General features: G+C 55.3%; 1 protein-coding gene across 1 annotated transcript in view; it reads left to right on the forward strand.

Moving 5' to 3' along the window:
- LOC124020654 (tuberin-like) overlaps positions 1 to 16,238 on the forward strand; it is an 81,289-nt gene extending 65,051 nt beyond the window's left edge. Inside the window, 8 exon segments of the mRNA XM_046335896.1 lie at positions 1,260 to 1,421; positions 1,613 to 1,771; positions 2,614 to 2,726; positions 4,917 to 5,168; positions 6,355 to 6,597; positions 11,617 to 11,697; positions 14,219 to 14,376; positions 15,737 to 16,238. Of these exon segments, the coding sequence (XP_046191852.1) occupies positions 1,260 to 1,421; positions 1,613 to 1,771; positions 2,614 to 2,726; positions 4,917 to 5,168; positions 6,355 to 6,597; positions 11,617 to 11,697; positions 14,219 to 14,376; positions 15,737 to 16,081 (1,513 nt within the window). The 3' untranslated portion in view covers positions 16,082 to 16,238.
- Positions 16,239 to 17,265: the final 1,027 nt, after the last annotated feature.

A 17,265-nucleotide genomic window follows, 5' to 3' on the forward strand; every position in this document is an offset into this window, starting at 1 on the left:
CAGGGAGGGAGGGAGACAGGCAGACAGTAAGACAGACAGACAGGCAGTTTGAATGATCTACATTAGTTTAAAACACATACAGTCTCAATATCTAGTATATCATGTAGACGTGTGGACATGGAGGCTGAAAGTATCTGTTTACTCCATAAGATTACTTCCTAACTACTTCCTGTTGTAGTTTGGACGTTGTTTGTCTGAACTCTCGGTTCCTACGTCAAACCCGTTCCCTGTGGCGATGTCACTCCCCTTGAAGACCGGTATGACTTGTCCTACAGTGTTCCGTTAGGGTGTTCTGTTTCCCCTGGCGGTGGTTACCGTGGTTACCGGGATGCGATGGCCGGGTCTCCAGGAAGGAATGCTGAAGGGAGATGTAGACCAGGTTGGATATTACGGTACATCAGTTCCCCCGGGCCCTCAGTTCTGAGCAGCGTGTTGTTCTAGTGTTCTCTCTCTCCTTCAACATAAAAGTGCCTGGTCTTCTTCTATCTCTGACACCAGCTGTGGTTCCCGGGCCTTTGTAGAAGAGACACCCTGTCAGCAGTAAGCACTTCACATCCACAGAGGGAATGGATGACGGATCATTTCAAGCGCCCAGGCTGCCGCTACAGTTACTTATACCAAGTCCCAGCTTGTTTGTGTGTGTGGGAGAGAGAGATTGGCTCGTCTGTGTTTGTACATCAGCGGTGTACACCTGAGAGAAAGATAAGAGCCAGGCTGTGTGTGTGTGTGTGTGTGTGTGTGTGTGTGTGTGTGTGTGTGTGTGTGTGTGTGTGTGTGTGTGTGTGTGTGTGTGTGTGTGTGTGTGTGTGTGTGTTACCGTGTGTGTGGGTTACCGTGTGTGTGGGTTACCGTGTGTGTGGGTTACCGTGTGTGTGGGTTACCGTGTGTGTGGGTTACCGTGTGTGTGGGTTACCGTGTGTGTGGGTTACCGTGTGTGTGGGTTACCGTGTGTGTGTGTGGAGGCTGCTGAGGGGAGGACGGCTCATAATATTGTCTGGAAGGGAGTTGTTGTAATGGTATCAGAGGTTATTTATATTTAGAAGGTGTTTTGATTCCATTCACTCCGTTCCAGCCGTCATTATGAGCCGTCCTTCCCTCAGCAGCCTCCACTGGTGTGTGTGTCTCTCTGACACCCCTCTCTGACACCCTTATCTGGCACCCCTCTCTGACACCCTCTCTGACACCCTTATCTGGCACCCTCTCTGACACCCTTATCTGGCCCCCTCTCTGACACCCTCTCTGGCACCCCCTGGCTGTAGGATGCACACCTCCAGCACCACGTGTAGTCTGGGTTCTTCTGACGAGAACACCGTGAGCCAGGCAGACGATGGGTTAAAGACCGTCCACCTGGAGTTAACGGAGACCTGTCTGGACATGATGGCTCGATACGTCTTCTCCAACTTCTCAGCGCTGCCCAAGAGGTACGGACGGACGGGGGGTTGACCACGGGATATTTTCTGCCTTTATTAGTGACCTCGTGGGTCTTCACTCTAGTCTTCATTATTCACCCAATCACAACGGGGGGAAAGGAGGTCTTCTATGATTATCAACTGCCATAAGCCCTCTGAACGAAGTGACCTTGACTTGACCCCTGACCCTTAACCTTTGCCAGGTCTCCTATAGCAGAGTTCCTTCTTGCGGGGGGTCGCAGTATGACCTGGCTGGTGGGTAACAAGCTGATCACCATAACGACCAGTGGTGGGGTCAGGAGCCAGGCCCTACTGGGAATGGACATGGCTGAGAGGCTGGGAGGAGGGGGAGAGATGACCAGGTAACCACACACACACACACACACACACACACACACACACACACACACACACGGTAACCCACACACACACACACAGACACGGTAACCCACACACACGGTAACACACACACGGTAACCCACACACACACACACACACACACACACACACACACACACACACACACACACACGGTACACATACACACACACACACACACACGGTAACACACACACACACACACACACACACGGTAACACACACACACACACACACGGTACACACACACACACACGGTAACACACACACACACACACACACACACACACACACACACACACACACACACGGTAACACACACACACAACACACACACACACACACACACACACGGTAACACACACACACAACACACACACACACACACACACACAACACACACACACGGTAACACACACACACGGTAACACACACACACACACACACACACACACACACACACACACACGGTAACACACACACACACACGGTAACACACACACACACACACACACGGTAACACACACACACACACGGTAACACACACACACACACACACACGGTAACACACACACACACACACACACGGTAACACACACACACACACACACACACGGTAACACACACACAGACACGGTAACCCACACACACACACACACAGACACGGTAACCCACACACACACACACACACATACGGTAACCCACACACACACACACACACATACGGTAACCCACACACACACACACACACATACGGTAACCCACACACACACACGGTAACACACACACTGTCAGTAATATCCGGTCTCTCTCCTGCCCCCTGTAGGTCAGACCCCTCCCTTCACACCCGTCAGACCAAAGAGGCTCCGGCCAAACTGGAGTCCCAGTCCAGTCAACAGCTCAACAGAGCCTCACGCATCAGAGTACGATCCATGTCAGGTAGGAAGAGGAGGAACTATCTCACTCTCTATCCTTCTCTCTCTCTCTCACTCTCTATCCTTCTCTCTCTCTACTGTCATCAGAGTACGATCCATGTAAGGTAGGAAGAGGAGGAACTCTCTCACTCTCTATCCTTCTCTCTCTCTACTGTCATCAGAGTACGATCCATGTAAGGTAGGAAGAGGAGGAACTCTCTCACTCTCTATCCTTCTCTCTCTCTACTGTCATCAGAGTACGATCCATGTAAGGTAGGAAGAGGAGGAACTCTCTCACTCTCTATCCTTCTCTCTCTACTGTCATCAGAGTACGATCCATGTAAGGTAGGAAGAGGAGGAACTCTCTCTGTCTCTCACTCTCTATCCTTCTCTCTCTCGACTGTCATCAGAGTACGATCCATGTCAGGTAGGAAGGGGATGTTCTCTCTATCTAGCTATCTATTCTATACACTACATGATCTAAAGTGAACATCTCATTCCAAAATCGTGGGCATTAATATTGAGTTGGTCCCCCTCCACTCTTCTGGGAAGGCTTTCCACTAGATGTTGGAGCATTGCTGCTATAACAGCCTCCACTCTTCTGGGAAGGCTTTCCACTAGATGTTGGAGCATTGCTGCTATAACAGCCTCCACTCTTCTAGGAAGGCTTTCCACTAGATGTTGGCACATTACTGCTATAACAGCCTCCACTCTTCTGGGAAGGCTTTCCACTAGATGTTGGAACATTGCTGCTATAACAGCCTCCACTCTTCTGGGAAGGCTTTCCACTAGATGTTGGAACATTGCTGCTATAACAGCTTCCACTCTTCTGGGAAGGCTTTCCACTAGATGTTGGAACATTGCTGCTATAACAGCCTCCACTCTTCTGGGAAGGCTTTCCACTAGATGTTGGAACATTACTGCTATAACAGCCTCCACTCTTCTGGGAAGGCTTTCCACTAGATGTTGGAACATTGCTGCTATAACAGCTTCCACTCTTCTGGGAAGGCTTTCCACTAGATGTTGGAACATTACTGCTACAACAGCCTCCACTCTTCTGGGAAGGCTTTCCACTAGATGTTGGAACATTACTGCTATAACAGCCTCCACTCTTCTGGGAAGGCTTTCCACTAGATGTTGGAACATTGCTGCAGGGACTTACTTCCATTCAGCCTCGAGCATTAGTGAGGTCAGACACTGATGTTATGAGATTTAGGCCTGGCTCGCAGTTGGTGTTCCAATTCGTCCTAAAGGTGTTTGATGGGGTTGAGGTCAGGGCTTTGTGCAGGCCAGTCAAGTTCTTCCACACCAACCTTGTCAAACCATTTCTGCATGGATCTCTCTTTGTGCACAGGGCGTTGTCATGCTGAAACAGGAAAGGGCCTTTCCCAAACTATTACCACAATGTTGGAAGCACAGAATCATCTAGAATGTCAGTGTATGCTGTACTGTAAAGATTTCCCTTCACTGGAGCGAAGGGGCCTAGCCCGAACCATGAAAAACAGTCCCAGAAAACAGCCCCCTCCACCAAACTTTACAGTTGGCACTATGCATTGGGGCAGGTAGCGTTTTCCTGTCATCCACCAAACCCAGATTTGTCCGTCGAAGTGATTCATCACTCCAGAGATTGCGTTTCTACTGCTCCAGAGTCCAATGGTGGACACCACTCCAGCCGACGCTTGGCATTGCGCATGGTGATCTTAGACTTGTGTGCGGCTGCTCGGCCATGGAAAACCATTTCATGAAGCTCCCAACGAACAGTGCTTGTGCTGAGTTTGCTTCCAGAGGCAGTTTGCATCTGAGGACAGCACTCGGCGGTCCCGTTCTTTAAGCTTGTGTGGCCTACCACTTCGCTGAGCCGTTGTTGCTCCTAGACGTTTTCACTTCACAATAACCGCACTTACGGCTGACCGGGGCAGCTCTACAGGGCAGAAATTTGATGAACTGACTCGTTGGAAAGGTGGCATCCTATGTTGGTGCCACGTAAGTCACTAAGCTTTTCAGTAAGGCCATTCTACTGCCAATGTTTAGTCTATGGAGATTGCATGGCTGTGTGAGGAATAATGTTCTGGGGCAATGGGTGTGGCTGAAATAGCTGAATCCACTAATCTGAAGGGGTGTCTCTATCTCTCCTTCGTTCCATGTAAGGTAGGGATGGTGATATGTCACTAATTCCTCCTTGTCTCCGCCCGTCCCCTCCCCCCCCCCCCCTCAGGTGGCCATGCCCTCCGTGCAGGTCCAGCCCAGAGCCTCAGCCCCCTGGTCTCACCCTCTGAGGGGGGAGAGCTGTGTGGTGTCCCCCTCTCTCCCCCTCCTCCTCCTCCGGCCCCTGTCTGGATGGCCTGGAGCCCCCTCTCCTTCCCCCTGTGCCCCCCTAAGGACCCCCTCAAAGACAAGCCCAGCCTGGCAGAGTTCCTGCCCGTTCTGACCCAGGGATGGGCCGAGATCTTCATACGCAGACCCTCAGGTAAACACGTACACACACACACACACACACACACACACACACACACACACACACACACACACACACACACACACACACACACACACACACACACCTGTTGAATAACTTCCTCTTCATCTGTTTCGGAAGATACAGATTATTTTCTCTCTTTCTCCTCTGACCTGACTAATTCAAATCACATCAAATGTATTTATATAGCCCTTGGTACATCAGCTGATATCTCAAAGTGCTGTACAGAAACCCAGCCTAAAACCCCAAACAGCAAGCAATGCAGGTGTAGAAGCACGGTAGCTAGGAAAAACACCTAGAAAGGTCAAAACCGAGGAAGAAACCTAGAGAGGAACCAGGCTCTGAGGGGTGGCCAGTCCTTTTCTAGCTGTGCCGGGTGGAGATTATAACAGAACATGGCCAAGATGTTCAAATGTTCATAAATGACCAGCATGGTCGAATAATAGTAATCACAGTGGTTGTCGAGGGTGCAAGGTCAGCACGGCCAGGTGGACTGGGGACAGCAAGGAGTCGTCAGGCCAGGTAGTCCTAGGGCTCAGGTCCTCCGAGAGAGAGAAAGAAAATTAAATTCACACAGGACACCGGATTGGACAGGAGAAGTACTCCAGATATAACAGACTGACCCGAGCCCCCCAACACAAACTACTGCTGCATAAATACTGGAGGCTGAGACAGGAGGGGTCAGGAGACATTGTGGCCCCATCCAATGATAACCCCTGACAGGGGTAAGCAGGAAGGATATAACCCCACCCACTTTTCCAAAGCACAGCCCCCACACCACTAGAAGGATATCTTCAACCACCAACTTTCCATCCTGAGACAAGGCCGAGTATAGCCCACAAAGATCTCCGCCACGGCACAACCCAAGGGTGGGGCGCCAACCCAGACAGGAAGATCACATCAGTGACTCAACCCACTCAAGTGACACACCCCTATGGTTAATTGGTTCATTCCTAACAGTCTAAGTCATTGGAGGTGGGGGGTGTTAAGCTGACATATGGAATGGTTTTATGATGTCATACTGTGGATCATTTAGCTATTTGGACCCCGTTTACGTGATAAGACCGATTTTCACTTAAACTGACTGATTTTGATGGGGATTTTGTGATGTGACTTAGATTGACCCACCGGGGCATCAGTGGACTCCAGGGGGGTAATTGACTTCTCTCCGGTCCAGGTAACACCAGCTGGTTGATGTGTCTGGAGAACCCTCCCAGTCCCTTCTCCTCTGAGCTGGGTAACATGCCTCTCCAGGAGCTGTCCTCTGTCCTCATGGCCATGGAGGGGGTCAAGGAGCCCCCCACCCAGACTGCCAGCGCCCCCGCCAGCACAGCCACCCCTGCCCCGACTCCCGTAGCCCTTAACCCCCCTGGACCCATCCAAGGGGGCAAGCCTGGACTCATTCAGCGCTCTAACACAGGTGAGGAGGGAGGGGGGGGAGGGTCAGTGTAGTGGTGTGTTGGATATTATAAGTGTGTGTTGATGGGAGGGGTCAGTGTGTGTTGGTGGGAGGGGTCAGTGTGTGTTGGTGGGAGGGGTCAGTGTGTGTTGGTGGGAGGGGTCAGTGTGTGTTGGTGGGAGGGGACAGTGTGTGTTGGTGGGAGGGGACAGTGTGTGTTGGTGGGAGGGGACAGTGTGTGTTGGTGGGAGGGGACAGTGTGTGTTGGTGGGAGGGGACAGTGTGTGTTGGTGGGAGGGTCAGTGTGTGTTGGTGGGAGGGGTCAGTGTGTGTTGGTGGGAGGGGACAGTGTGTGTTGGTGGGAGAGGACAGTGTGTGTTGGTGGGAGGGGACAGTGTGTGTTGGTGGGAGGGGACAGTGTGTGTTGGTGGGAGGGGACTGTGTGTGTTGGTGGGAGGGGACTGTGTGTGTTGGTGGGAGGGGACTGTGTGTGTTGGTGGGAGGGACCAGTACAGCTCCCCAGTCACCACCCAGCACAGCTCCCCAGTCGCCACCCGGCGCAGCTCCCCAGTCGCCACCCGGCGCAGCTCCCCAGTCGCCACCCGGCGCATCTCCCCAGTCGCCACCCGGCGCATCTCCCCAGTCGCCACCCGGCGCATCTCCCCAGTCGCCACCCGGCGCATCTCCCCAGTCGCCACCCGGCGCATCTCCCCAGTCGCCACCCGGCGCATCTCCCCAGTCGCCACCCGGCGCATCTCCCCAGTCGCCACCCGGCGCAGCTCCCCAGTCACCACCCGGCACAGCTCCCCAGTCACCACCCGGTACAGCTCCCCAGTCACCACCCGGTACAGCTCACCAGTACAGCTCCCCAGTCACCACCCAGTACAGCTCACCAGTACAGCTCCCCAGCCACCACCCAGTACAGATCCCCAGTCACCACCCAGCACAGCTCACCAGTACAGCTCCCCAGTCACCACCCAGTACAGCTCACCAGTACAGATCCCCAGTACAGCTCCCCAGCCACTACCCAGTACAGCTCACCAGTACAGCTCCCCAGTCACCACCCAGTACAGCTCCCCAGTCACCACCCAGTACAGATCCCCAGTCACCACCCGGCACAGCTCCCCATTCACCACCCGGCACAGATCCCCAGTCACCACCCGGCACAGATCCCCAGTCACCACCCGGCACAGATCCCCAGTCACCACCCGGTACAGATCCCCAGTCACCACCCGGTACAGCTCCCCAGTCACCACCCGGTACAGCTCCCCAGTCACCACCCGGTACAGCTCCCCAGTCACCACCCGGTACAGCTCCCCAGTCACCACCCGGTACAGCTCCCCAGTCACCACCCGGTACAGCTCCCCAGTCACCACCCGGTACAGCTCCCCAGTCACCACCCGGTACAGCTCCCCAGTCACCACCCGGTACAGCTCCCCAGTCACCACCCGGTACAGCTCCCCAGTCACCACCCGGTACAGATCCCCAGTCACCACCCAGTACAGCTCACCAGTACAGCTCCCCAGTCACCACCCAGTACAGCTCACCAGTACAGCTCCCCAGCCACTACCCAGTACAGCTCACCAGTCACCACCCAGCACAGCTCCCCATTCACCACCCAGCACAGATCCCAGTACAGCTCCCCAGCCACTACCCAGTACAGCTCACCAGTACAGCTCCCCATTCACCACCCGGCACAGCTCCCCATTCACCACCCGGCGCAGCTCCCCATTCACCACCCGGCGCAGCTCCCCATTCACCACCCGGCGCAGCTCCCCAGCCACCACCCGGCGCAGCTCCCCAGCCACCACCCGGCGCAGCTCCCCAGTCACCACCCGGCGCAGCTCCCCAGTCACCACCCGGCGCAGCTCCCCAGTCACCACCCGGCGCAGCTCCCCAGTCACCACCCGGCGCAGCTCCCCAGTCACCACCCGGCGCAGCTCCCCAGTCACCACCCGGCGCAGCTCCCCAGTCACCACCCGGCGCAGCTCCCCAGTCACCACCCGGCGCAGCTCCCCAGTCACCACCCGGCGCAGCTCCCCAGTCACCACCCGGCGCAGCTCCCCAGTCACCACCCGGCGCAGCTCCCCAGTCACCACCCGGCGCAGCTCCCCAGTCACCACCCGGCGCAGCTCCCCAGTCACCACCCGGCGCAGCTCCCCAGCCACCACCCGGCGCAGCTCCCCAGTCACCACCCGGCGCAGCTCCCCAGTCACCACCCCAGTACAGCTCCCCAGTCACCACCCCGTATAGCTCCCCAGTCACCACCCCGTATAGCTCCCCAGTCACCACCCCGTATAGCTCCCCAGTCACCACCCCGTACAGCTCCCCAGTCACCACCCCGTACAGCTCCCCAGTCACCACCCCGTACAGCTCCCCAGTCACCACCCCGTACAGCTCCCCAGTCACCACCCCGTACAGCTCCCCAGTCACCACCCCGTACAGCTCCCCAGCCACCCCCAGTACAGCTCCCCAGCCACCCCCAGTACAGCTCCCCAGTGCAGCTCCCCAGCCAACCACCAGTACAGCTCCCCAGTACAGCTCCCCAGCCACCCCCAGTACAGCTCCCCAGCCACCCCCAGTACAGCTCCCCAGCCACAGCTCCCCAGCCACAGCTCCCCACTACAGCTCCCCACTACAGCTCCCCAGTCACCACCCAGTACAGCTCCCCAGTCACCACCCAGTACAGCTCCCCAGTACAGCTCCCCAGTACAGCTCCCCAGTACCACCACCCAGTACAGCTCCCCAGTACAGCTCCCCAGTCACCACCCAGTACAGCTCCCCAGTACAGCTCCCCAGTCACCACCCAGTACAGCTCCCCAGTACAGCTCCCCAGTACAGCTCCCCAGTCACCACCCAGTACAGCTCCCCAGTACAGCTCCCCAGTCACCACCCAGTACAGCTCCCCAGTCACCACCCAGTACAGCTCACCAGTACAGCTCCCCAGTCACCACCCAGTACAGCTCCCCAGCCACCCCCAGTACAGCTCCCCAGCCACCCCCAGTACAGCTCCCCAGCCACAGCTCCCCAGCCACAGCTCCCCAGCCACAGCTCCCCAGCCACAGCTCCCCAGTACAGCTCCCCAGTACAGCTCCCCAGTCACCACCCAGTACAGCTCCCCAGTCACCACCCAGTACAGCTCCCCAGTCACCACCCAGTACAGCTCCCCAGTACAGCTCCCCAGTCACCACCCAGTACAGCTCCCCAGTCACCACCCAGTACAGCTCCCCAGTACAGCTCCCCAGTCACCACCCAGTACAGCTCCCCAGTACAGCTCCCCAGTACAGCTCCCCAGTACAGCTCCCCAGTACAGCTCCCCAGTACAGCTCCCCAGTACAGCTCCCCAGTACAGCTCCCCAGTACAGCTCCCCAGTACAGCTCCCCAGTACAGCTCCCCAGTACAGCTCCCCAGTACAGCTCCCCAGTACAGCTCCCCAGTCACCACCCAGTACAGCTCCCCAGTACAGCTCCCCAGTCACCACCCAGTACAGCTCCACAGTCACCACCCAGTACAGCTCCCCAGTCACCACCCAGTACAGCTCCCCAGTACAGCTCCCCAGTCACCACCCAGTACAGTTCCCCAGTACAGCTCCCCAGTACAGCTCCCCAGTACAGCTCCCCAGTCACCACCCAGTACAGCTCCCCAGTCACCACCCAGTACAGCTCCCCAGTCACCACCCAGTACAGCTCCCCAGTCACCACCCAGTACAGCTCCCCAGTACAGCTCCCCAGTCACCACCCAGTACAGCTCCCCAGTCACCACCCAGTACAGCTCCCCAGTACAGCTCCCCAGTACAGCTCCCCAGTACAGCTCCCCAGTACAGCTCCCCAGTACAGCTCCCCAGTACAGCTCCCCAGTCACCACCCAGTACAGCTCCCCAGTCACCACCCAGTACAGCTCCCCAGTACAGCTCCCCAGTACAGCTCCCCAGTACAGCTCCCCAGTACAGCTCCCCAGTCACCACCCAGTACAGCTCCCCAGTACAGCTCCCCAGTACAGCTCCCCAGTCACCACCAGGTTGTTGAGAAGGAACTCCTGCTGTACTTCAATGAACATGAATGAACCTCCCTCCAGTCTCCTCTCTTCTCTCTCCTCTCTTCTCTCTCCTCTCTTCTCTCTCCTCTCTTCTCTCTCCTCTCTTCTCTCTCCTCTCTTCTCTCTCTCTTTCTGCTCTCTCTCCTCTCTCTGCTCTCTCCTCTTTCTGCTCTCTCTGCTCTCCTCTCTCTGTTTCTCCTCTCTCTGTTTCTCCTCTCTCTGTTTCTCCTCTCTCTGTTTCTCCTCTCTCTGTTTCTCCTCGCTCTGCTTCTCCTCTCTCTGCTTCTCCTCTCTCTGCTTCTCCTCTCTGTTTCTCCTCTCTCTGTTTCTCCTCGCTCTGCTTCTCCTCTCTGTTTCTCCTCTCTGTTTCTCCTCTCTCTGTTTCTCCTCTCTCTGTTTCTCCTCTCTCTGTTTCTCCTCGCTCTGTTTCTCCTCGCTCTGTTTCTCCTCGCTCTGCTTCTCCTCGCTCTGCTTCTCCTCGCTCTGCTTCTCCTCGCTCTGCTTCTCCTTTCTCTGCTCTCTCTACTTGTTCATGAGGGCCAGTCTGAGCTTAGATGCCCCACAGATTCACTAATCTCTATATCATCAGGATCAGTCAAATGTCCGTTCATTTAGTAGCTGGGTGATTTGTAGATCGAATCATAGATGCACCTTGTTCAGGTTGATCCTCGTGAACAAACATTGTTTCTTGTTCCGGTTTGGTCAGTTGAAATGGTGCTGTTTCTCTCACAAACTGATCACGCACACATTGCTAGTTCCATCATTGTCTGTCGTGTGTTTCACATATATTTTGTTACTAGTTCCCTATTTTATATATTGAGAATTTCATTTGGTATTTTATCCACTATCTCTTTTTTTTCATAATTTAATTCCTACTGTTTTCCCTCCAACTGTGAATTCATTTTATCCTCATCTTTAAAAAAAATGGTTTATTATTTTCCATTTCCTGTCATGCTAATTTGTGATTGGCTCTGCTGTGTTGAATGGCGCCCTGGCTCGTCCAGTGGGCTCTCTCTCCTCTCTGGGTCTGTCCTTCGCCCCGTCCCCAGTTCCGGTTCGGCTCCAACGGAGCATTTCCTGGGCAGGTACAAGCAGCGTGGCCACGCCCCCAACACGAGCCTCCCCCCAAACCAGTGGTGGCACTTTAAATGTGAGGATGGGCTCATGGTAACGGAACAGTAACAGAATGAATGACTGGTAAAATCAAACCCATCCATCCATCTATTCCATCCATTACTGTGAGCGCGTCCTCCCCTCACCAGCCTCCTATGCCCCAACATATGTGTGCCCCCCACGTCCCATGTCATCACGTGTCACTAACATGTCGGGCCACCACTGGAGAGAGATGATGACACAAACAAACTCACGGGCCAATCGTTTCAATCGACTAATCAACCCGCCGCCAAGATGAACCAATCCTATGACTGGATTTGTTCATGATAATTTAATGACACTTTTGATGTTTTTCTTTCTAACATGTGACCCCCTTGTCCTGTGGCCCTGGAATGTACTTCCTGTTTCCTTTTTCTTTTAACCTCTAACCTCTGACTCTTCACCCCATGACATCGTCATAGAGGTTATGCATGTAACATAGTCAAGACAGACCTCATCCAGGACACAAACACTTCTTTCTGGTTTCTCTGGTGGCCATTTTGTGTTAGGGATATCATTCTGGTCACCATTTTGTGTTAGGGATATCATTCTAGTCACCATTTTGTGTTAGGGATATCATTCTAGTCACCATTTTGTGTTAGGGATATCATTCTAGTCACCATTTTGTGTTAGGGATATCATTCTAGTCACCATTTTGTGTTAGGGATATCATTCTGGTCACCACACCACCCAATAATGTTATGTTTTGTGAGGTGTCAGTGTTCATTGTAATATTCTGTTGCTGTCAGTATCCTAAATGTCCATTGGCTGAGAGGATGAGGTCTGGTCTGGTGTGTAGAGAAAGTCGACCGACCGACCGACCACACGTGTTTGAAGACTCATCAAATAGATGTTACCAATGATGATGAGCCAATGCCTGCAAGTCTGCTCTTTGGTGTGTGTGTGTGTGCCTGACTGAGTTACTGATTCCGTTTGATCACTGATCGATACGTGTAATGCTTCTGATTCTGTTTGATCTCTGTGTGTGTGTTTAGGAGGTGTGTGTGTGTGACCACCTAGTGGTGGTCTGGTATACTACGGGTGGTAGTTTGTAAATTAACATAAGGGTGCAAAGTAGAGGTAGTTTAGTTTGTGTTTTTGTCTGGGGTTTTTTCTGTGAGTTTTGTTTCTGTGTGTGTGTTTTTATTACTTGTGTTCATTAATGACATTTTTCTGTGTATGCTGTTGCGTTCGTTGCCGTGGGTGTCTGTGTGTCCCTCGTCCCCTCTCCTCTCTGTCGCCCCCTGCTGTAGACTCTGTGATATCTGTGTGTCCCTCGTCTCCTCTCTGTCGCCCCTGCTGTAGACTCTGTGATATCTGTGTGTCCCTCGTCCCCTCCTCTCTGTCGCCCCCTGCTGTAGACTTTGTGGTATCTGTGCGTCCCTCGTCCCCTCTCCTCTCTGTCGCCCCCTGCTGTAGACCCTGTGGTATCTGTGTGTCCCTCGTCTCCTCTCCTCTCTGTCGCCCCTGCTGTAGACTCTGTGGTATCTGTGTGTCCCTCGTCCACTCCTCTCTGTCGCCCCCTGCTGTAGACTCTGTGATATCTGTGTGTCCCTCGTCCCCTCCTCTCTGTCGCCCCCTGCTGTAGACTCTGTGGTATCTGTGCGTCCCTCGTCCCCTCTCCTCTCTGTCGCTCCCTGCTGTAGACCCTGTGGTATCTGTGTGTCCCTAGTCTCCTCTTCTCTCTGTCACCCCCTGCTGTAGACCCTGTGGTATCTGTGTGTCCCTAGTCTCCTCTCCTCTCTGTCGCCCCCTGCTGTAGACTCTGTGGTATCTGTGCGTCCCTCGTCTCCTCTCTGTCGCCCCCTGCTGTAGACCCTGTGGTATCTGTGTGTCCCTCGTCTCCTCTCCTCTCTGTCGCCCCCTGCTGTAGACCCTGTGGTATCTGTGTGTCCCTCGTCTCCTCTCCTCTCTGTCGCCCCCTGCTGTAGACCCTGTGGTATCTGTGTGTCCCTCGTCTCCCCTCCTCTCTGTCGCCCCCTGCTGTAGACCCTGTGGTATCTGTGTGTCCCTCGTCTCCTCTCCTCTCTGTCGCCCCCTGCTGTAGACCCTGTGGTATCTGTGTGTCCCTCGTCCCCTCTCCTCTCTGTCGCCCCTGCTGTAGACCCTGTGGTATCTGTGTGTCCCTCGTCTCCTCTCCTCTCTGTCGCCCCCTGCTGTAGACCCTGTGGTATCTGTGTGTCCCTCGTCCCCTCTCCTCTCTGTCGCCCCCTGCTGTAGACCCTGTGGTATCTGTGTGTCCCTCGTCCCCTCTCTGTCGCCCCCTGCTGTAGACTCTGTGGTATCTGTGCGTCCCTCGTCCCCACCTCTCTGTCGCCCCCTGCTGTAGACTCTGTGGTATCTGTGCGTCCCTCGTCCCCCCCCTCTCTGTCGCCCCCTGCTGTAGACTCTGTGGTATCTGTGTGTCCCTCGTCCCCTCTCTAACCCTCTCCCCTCTGTCGCCCCCTGCCGTAGACTCTGTGGTAGTGCTAGAGGGGACAGGGGTCAGGGGCCACGTAGACTACCCCTCTGATTGGCCAGAGGCGGAGAAGTTTGAGGCCATGCCCTCTGAACCCATCTACATCGCTGCTGACAAGTTCACCAAGGCCCTGCCCCCTAGAACACTCAGCAGGGTGAGTAGTACACTACAGACAGGGGGAGTGGTACACTACAGACAGGGGGAGTGGTACACTACAGACAGGGGGAGTAGTACTCTACAGACAGGGGAGTAGTACTCTACAGACAGGGGAGTAGTACTCTACAGACAGGGGGAGTAGTACTCTACAGACAGGGGGAGTAGTACTCTACAGACAGGGGGAGTAGTACTCTACAGACAGGGGGAGTAGTACTCTACAGACAGGGGGAGTAGTACTCTACAGACAGGGGGAGTAGTACTCTACAGACGGGGGAGTAGTACTCTACAGACGGGGGTGTAGTACAGACGGGGGAGTAGTACTCTACAGACGGGGGGAGTGGTACTCTACAGACGGGGGGAGTGGTACTCTACAGACGGGGGGAGTGGTACTCTACAGACGGGGGGAGTGGTACACTACAGACGGGGGGAGTGGTACACTACAGACGGGGGAGTGGTACACTACAGACGGGGGGAGTGGTACACTACAGACGGGGGGAGTGGTACTCTACAGACGGGGGGAGTGGTACTCTGCAGACGGGGGAGTGGTACTCTACAGACGGGGGGAGTGGTACTCTACAGACGGGGGAGTGGTACTCTACAGACGGGGGGAGTGGTACTCTACAGACGGGGGAGTGGTACTCTACAGACGGGGGAGTGGTACTCTACAGACGGGGGAGTGGTACTCTACAGACGGGGGGAGTGGTACTCTACAGACGGGGGGAGTGGTACTCTACAGACGGGGGAGTGGTACTCTACAGACGGGGGAGTGGTACTCTACAGACGGGGGAGTGGTACTCTACAGACGGGGGAGTGGTACTCTACAGACGGGGGGAGTGGTACTCTACAGACGGGGGGAGTGGTACTCTACAGACGGGGGAGTGGTACTCTACAGACGGGGGGAGTGGTACTCTACAGACGGGGGAGTGGTACTCTACAGACGGGGGGAGTGGTACTCTACAGACGGGGAGTGGTACTCTACAGGGGGGAGTGGTACTCTACAGACGGGGGGAGTGGTACTCTACAGACGGGGAGTGGTACTCTACAGACGGGGGAGTAGTACTCTACAGACGGGGGGAGTAGTACTCTACAGACGGGGGGAGTAGTACTCTACAGACGGGGGGAGTAGTACTCTACAGACGGGGGAGTAGTACTCTACAGACGGGGGGAGTAGTACTCTACAGACGGGGGGAGTAGTACTCTACAGACGGGGAGTAGTACTCTACAGACGGGGGGAGTAGTACTCTACAGACGGGGGGAGTAGTACACTACAGACGGGGGGAGTAGTACTCTACAGACAATAGATTATGGCAGGTGGTTATTGGGAGACATTGATGTTTTTCATCTGTTCTTCCCCTCAGTCGTCCTCCAGTTCCAGCCAGGAGGATGAGAAGTCCACCCTGGAGGAGGTGAGTGAGGGGTTCATCCCCATCGACCAGCCCCCCCTGGCCCCCTCCACCCCGGGCAGCCAAGGCCCAGAGCTCCCCTTCCAGACCCAGAACCAGCCTGAGACCCAGACCCTCAACAAGTCCAGCTCCTCCCCTGAGCTCCAGACCCTACCAGAGGCCTTCCCCAAGACCACAACAGGACCCGGGGCCGGAGGAGGAGAGGTACCCGGGGTTCGGTCACCTTCAGAGGGGAGCCAGCCACAACAGCCCCGGCGGAGAAAGAGATGGAGAAGGTGGAGAGTGGAGGAGGAGGGGTGAACAGACAGAATCAGAGTGGGGATACCACCCCAGTGACAGGGGGGTTGTCTGGGACATCGGGAGGAGGAGGTTCCTCTTCCTCGCAGGGAGCCAGGATGAGGTTGGAGTTCCCAGCGCCCCACCAGCCTGGACCCCTCTCCCCCAGCGGAGGGCACCGTCCCAGGGGTCACACCATCTCAGTGTCGGCCCCCTCCTCCAGGAGAGAGGATAGGAGGAGACGCGTACCACACCACCCGGCCCGGACCCACCAACACTGAGAAGACCAGTGGACTCAGTCCCAGGTTAAATAGACACACACACACACACACACACACACACACACACACACACACACACACACACACACACACACACACACACACACACACACACACACACACACACACAGAGCCTTTCCTAATGCTTTAATCTCTATCTCTGTCTTGTAGTTTTGTGTTCCTTCAGCTCTACCACTCTCCCTTCTTTGGCAACGAGGCCAACAAGCCTCTCCTGCTGCCCAAGTCTCAGGTGAGTGTGTGTGTGTGTGTCTCTCTCCTTCAACTCTTTCTCTCTCGCTCTCTCCAACTCTCTCTCGCTCTCTCCAACTCTCTCTCGCTCTCTCCAACTCTCTCTCGCTCTCTCCTCCAACTCTCTCTCGCTCTCTCCTCCAACTCTCTCTCTCGCTCGCTCTCCTCCAACTCTCTCTCGCTCGCTCTCTCCTCCAACTCTCTCTCGCTCGCTCTCTCCTCCAACTCTCTCTCTCGCTCTCCTCCAACTCTCTCTCGCTCGCTCTCTCCTCCAACTCTCTCTCGCTCGCTCTCTCCTCCAACTCTCTCTCGCTCGCTCTCTCCTCCAACTCTCTCTCGCTCGCTCTCTCCTCCAACTCTCTCTCGCTCGCTCTCTCCTCCAACTCTCTCTCGCTCGCTCTCTCTCCTCCAACTCTCTCTCGCTCGCTCTCTCCTCCAACTCCTCCAACTCTCTCTCGCTCGCTCTCTCCTCCAACTCTCTCTCGCTCGCTCTCTCTCCTCCAACTCTCTCTCGCTCGCTCTCTCCTCCAACTCTCTCTCGCTCGCTCTCTCCTCCAACTCTCTCTCGCCCCCTCTCTCTCCTCCAGCTCTCGCTCGCTCTCTCCTCCAACTCTCTCTCTCCTCCAACTCTCGCTCGCTCGCTCTCTCCTCCAACTCTCTCTCGCTCGCTCCAACTCT

Source organism: Oncorhynchus gorbuscha, unplaced genomic scaffold, assembly GCF_021184085.1.
Source record: "Oncorhynchus gorbuscha isolate QuinsamMale2020 ecotype Even-year unplaced genomic scaffold, OgorEven_v1.0 Un_scaffold_873, whole genome shotgun sequence".
Lineage (NCBI taxonomy): Eukaryota > Metazoa > Chordata > Actinopteri > Salmoniformes > Salmonidae > Oncorhynchus > Oncorhynchus gorbuscha.